This window comes from Ursus maritimus, unplaced genomic scaffold, assembly GCF_017311325.1.
Source record: "Ursus maritimus isolate PB19 unplaced genomic scaffold, ASM1731132v1 scaffold_12, whole genome shotgun sequence".
NCBI lineage: Eukaryota > Metazoa > Chordata > Mammalia > Carnivora > Ursidae > Ursus > Ursus maritimus.
This window is the reverse complement of record NW_024423564.1, coordinates 69,227,245-69,230,406: the sequence shown is the minus strand read 5'-3', so window position 1 is coordinate 69,230,406 and position 3,162 is coordinate 69,227,245. Positions and strand designations below refer to the sequence as shown.

General features: G+C 47.6%; 1 protein-coding gene across 1 annotated transcript; it reads left to right on the top strand.

Moving 5' to 3' along the window:
• The first annotated feature begins 538 nt into the window (after window positions 1-538).
• On the top strand, window positions 539-2,609 carry KLF17 (Kruppel like factor 17). Its single transcript, XM_008699312.2, has one exon. It carries the CDS (start codon window positions 1,423-1,425, stop codon window positions 2,269-2,271), a length of 849 nt encoding a protein of 282 aa, XP_008697534.2. The 5' UTR covers window positions 539-1,422; the 3' UTR covers window positions 2,272-2,609.
• The last annotated feature ends 553 nt before the right edge of the window (window positions 2,610-3,162 follow it).

The window sequence follows — 3,162 nt, the reverse complement described above, 5'->3', positions numbered from 1 at the left end:
ACAGTATTATTTTGAAACTATTTTAATGAAAAATAACACTCAGAGAAGTGAAGATAAGTGTACAGCCTAATGGATTATTACAAAGTGGAGATCTGTGAAACATTGCCACCACCACAGAAGCTCCTCCAATGCCCCTTATCATTGTCCCCTCCCTCCCCTCTAATATAATTTGTAGCCTATTATCTGGACTTAACTTCTTTGAATTCCACTATTTCTGCTCTGTGATGTTTCTGTAATTGGTGTAAGAGCCGAAATTGCTTTCTTAAGTTTGCTTTCTTTGTGTGTGTGTGTGTGTGTGTGTGTGAGAGAGAGAGAGAGAGAGAGAGAGAGAGGGAGAGAATGTTGCTCATTTTTCCTTGATCTGTGGCAACATTTTTTCTGGTGAATTTTTACAAGATTTTATTTATTTAAGAGAAAGAGAGCGAGAGAGCCCATGAGCATGAGCAAGGGGGAGGGGCAGAGGGAAAGATACCGGGCTCCATCCCAGGACCCCCGCCCCATCATGACCTGAGCTGAAGGCAGATGCTTAACTGACTGAACCCCCCCCAGGAGCCCTGAAATTTTTTTTTTTTTTTTGAGATTGCAGTCTTCAGTTTCTGTTGATGTTTTAGTATCTTTTATGGATACTGTATTTTTAACTTATGTTTTGGTTTTCATGTTTGAATGGTTTGGTCTTTTCTGGACTGTCACAGTGGAGGAGTAGATGGGAGGTTATGGGGTGACTTTCCCTGTTTCTCAGCTCAAGAGCTCTCTCTAATGCTACAGTGATGGCCAGCTTTAGAAAATATGATTCTTGGATTCTGTCCTGTTTCAAGAGGTTCCACCACCAGTCTCTTCTCTGCTTCCCTTCACACCACTCAGTCACCCAGGAATACTGCCTCTTGACTTCCAAGCCAGTCTCCTACCTGTGTTAAAAGTCTGCCTCTTTTCCTCGCCTCTTCCAGTTCCAACTGAGCTGAGACTGTCTTCCGAAAGTAAATATTTGCAGATGCTTTCTTAAGTTTGCCTAGAGCCATGACCCATCTGAACTCTCAGTTCTTCCTACTCTTGTGGCTTTCTGCACTCCTGCTGATTTTGGATGCTCTTTCACCCTCACACTTAAAGATCAAAGTTTTGCTGAAGGCGTAGGTTGTGGAGTATTTTATTTGCTCTCTTTGTTGCTTTTTATGAAATAAACAAAAACATGACAAGGAGGAAAAATGGCATGAGTCACATCTAGGGCTCCACTGTGCTCCTATCAGCCAGACCTGCATCTTGGAACATCCAAACTGGAGAATGTCTTGGAGGTAGGATAATTTAGGCAAGAGATATTGGAGGCGGGATTAGGTTTGGGTCTGGAGATGGGAAAGGAGGGACGTGTGGACCTGGAATTTGAACTAGGGTGAATTTCACTGTTCTCTCTTCAAGGATACCGAGAAGTCAATGTCCATCTTGGACATGTCTCCATCTCCTAGACGCAGTGGAGTGCACACCTCTTGGAATGATGGCGCATCAGGCATTCAACACTTTCTTCAGTGCACAGAGCTGGAGAGGATCCCCTTGGCTTTAGCTGAGGCACCCAGGCAGAATGCAAGTGAAATGGGGCCACAGTTCAGTATGTCGCTGCCTGAACATGGTGTGAGCTACTGCTCCCAAGTGACACGCACTCCTTCCCAGATGATTTACTGTGAGGGAATATCTCCCGCCCAGCCAGGAATGATGATTTTCAAGGGGCCCCAGATGATGCCCTTAGGAGAGCCCAGTACTCCAGGGCTGGCCATGACCTTTGGTAGAAATTTAAGGATGCCCCCCAGTGGGCTGCCAGTCTCAGCTCCTAATGGAATCTCAGTGACATCCCCCATCAATGTGCCAACAATGCCTTATTCTGGCCCCCTAACAGTACCTTCTAACAGAGACTCTTTAATACCTAAGATGTTACTGGCCCCAACCATGCCTTCTACTGAAGCCCAGGCAATGCTCCCTTCTTTGACTCAAATATTGCCCCCTAGAGAATCCCATGTGTTTAGGATGAACCCTGCTGGGTCCCCATCATCTCTGGCTTTAGAATCCCAGGACTCTCTTTGCCAACCGGGCTCCCAGGAAGACCCCTTACCCGAGCAACCCATGCATGCTCCACAGAGAGCAGAGCAGAACTCCAGGGCCCAGGAAAGGGCTCTCAGGAGGAGAGGCCTGGTTTCAAGGCCTTACTGCTGCCAATATGAAAGCTGTGGAAAAGCTTATACTAAGCGCTCCCACCTCGTGAGTCACCAACGCAAACACACAGGTGAATGAGGTGTCAGGTGGGGTAGTGTTGGGTGGGGTAGAAGAGTCTCTAGGCTTTAGATTTGTGCTAGACCACTGGTTTGTAATGGCTTGGGATTCGCTTGGCCATCCTTCAAGCTTGGGGTCAAGCTGTATGGGCCCCACCACTTTGCTTTCCCACCGTCCCATGTGGCCTTGCCAGAATCTGCTGATTGTGTTGCCTCCTCACCACTTTCCCTTGGTCCTTGGTTTTCTTCTGGTTTCTCAGCCTTGACTGCTCTTCCTCAATAGAGTCAGACCCCTCCCGTTGCACCTGCTGGCATATTCTTCTACTTAATATCTTCTGTCCCTTGTCACCTCCTCACAGGTGAAAGGCCCTATAAATGCATATGGGAAGGCTGTATGTGGTCTTTCTTCCGTTCTGATGAGCTTGGACGACATATGAGGATACACACCGGATATCGACCACATAGATGTGATCAGTGCGGCCGACTGTTCATGAGATCTGACCATCTCAGGCAACACCAAAGGATTCATCAACGGGGGCCAGGATCCCCAGGCTCACAGGCCAACAATGGACAGATGGCTGGTCTTCCTGCTCCTGGTCTTTAGGCCAATCTCCTCTTCTTCTCATCTTGGCTTCTCTACCCAGATCTTGTCTGCCTCTGACCACCTAGTCTTCGGTAGGTATAGGCTTAGATGGAGACAGAGAAAGATTATGAGATGGTGTTAAAGCCTATATGAGCTCTGGACCCAGTCTGAGACTCCTCAAAACTGTCTTGCACGCCCTCGCCTCCCTGGGGCCACCTACGTTTGCCAAGTTTAGCCACATGGGAAAATGGGGGAAAATGGAGGAAAGTGGAGACTGGGAGCTTTACCGAAAAGCTCTTTATCTTGTGTCACTCCCCAGCTTGAAACTCT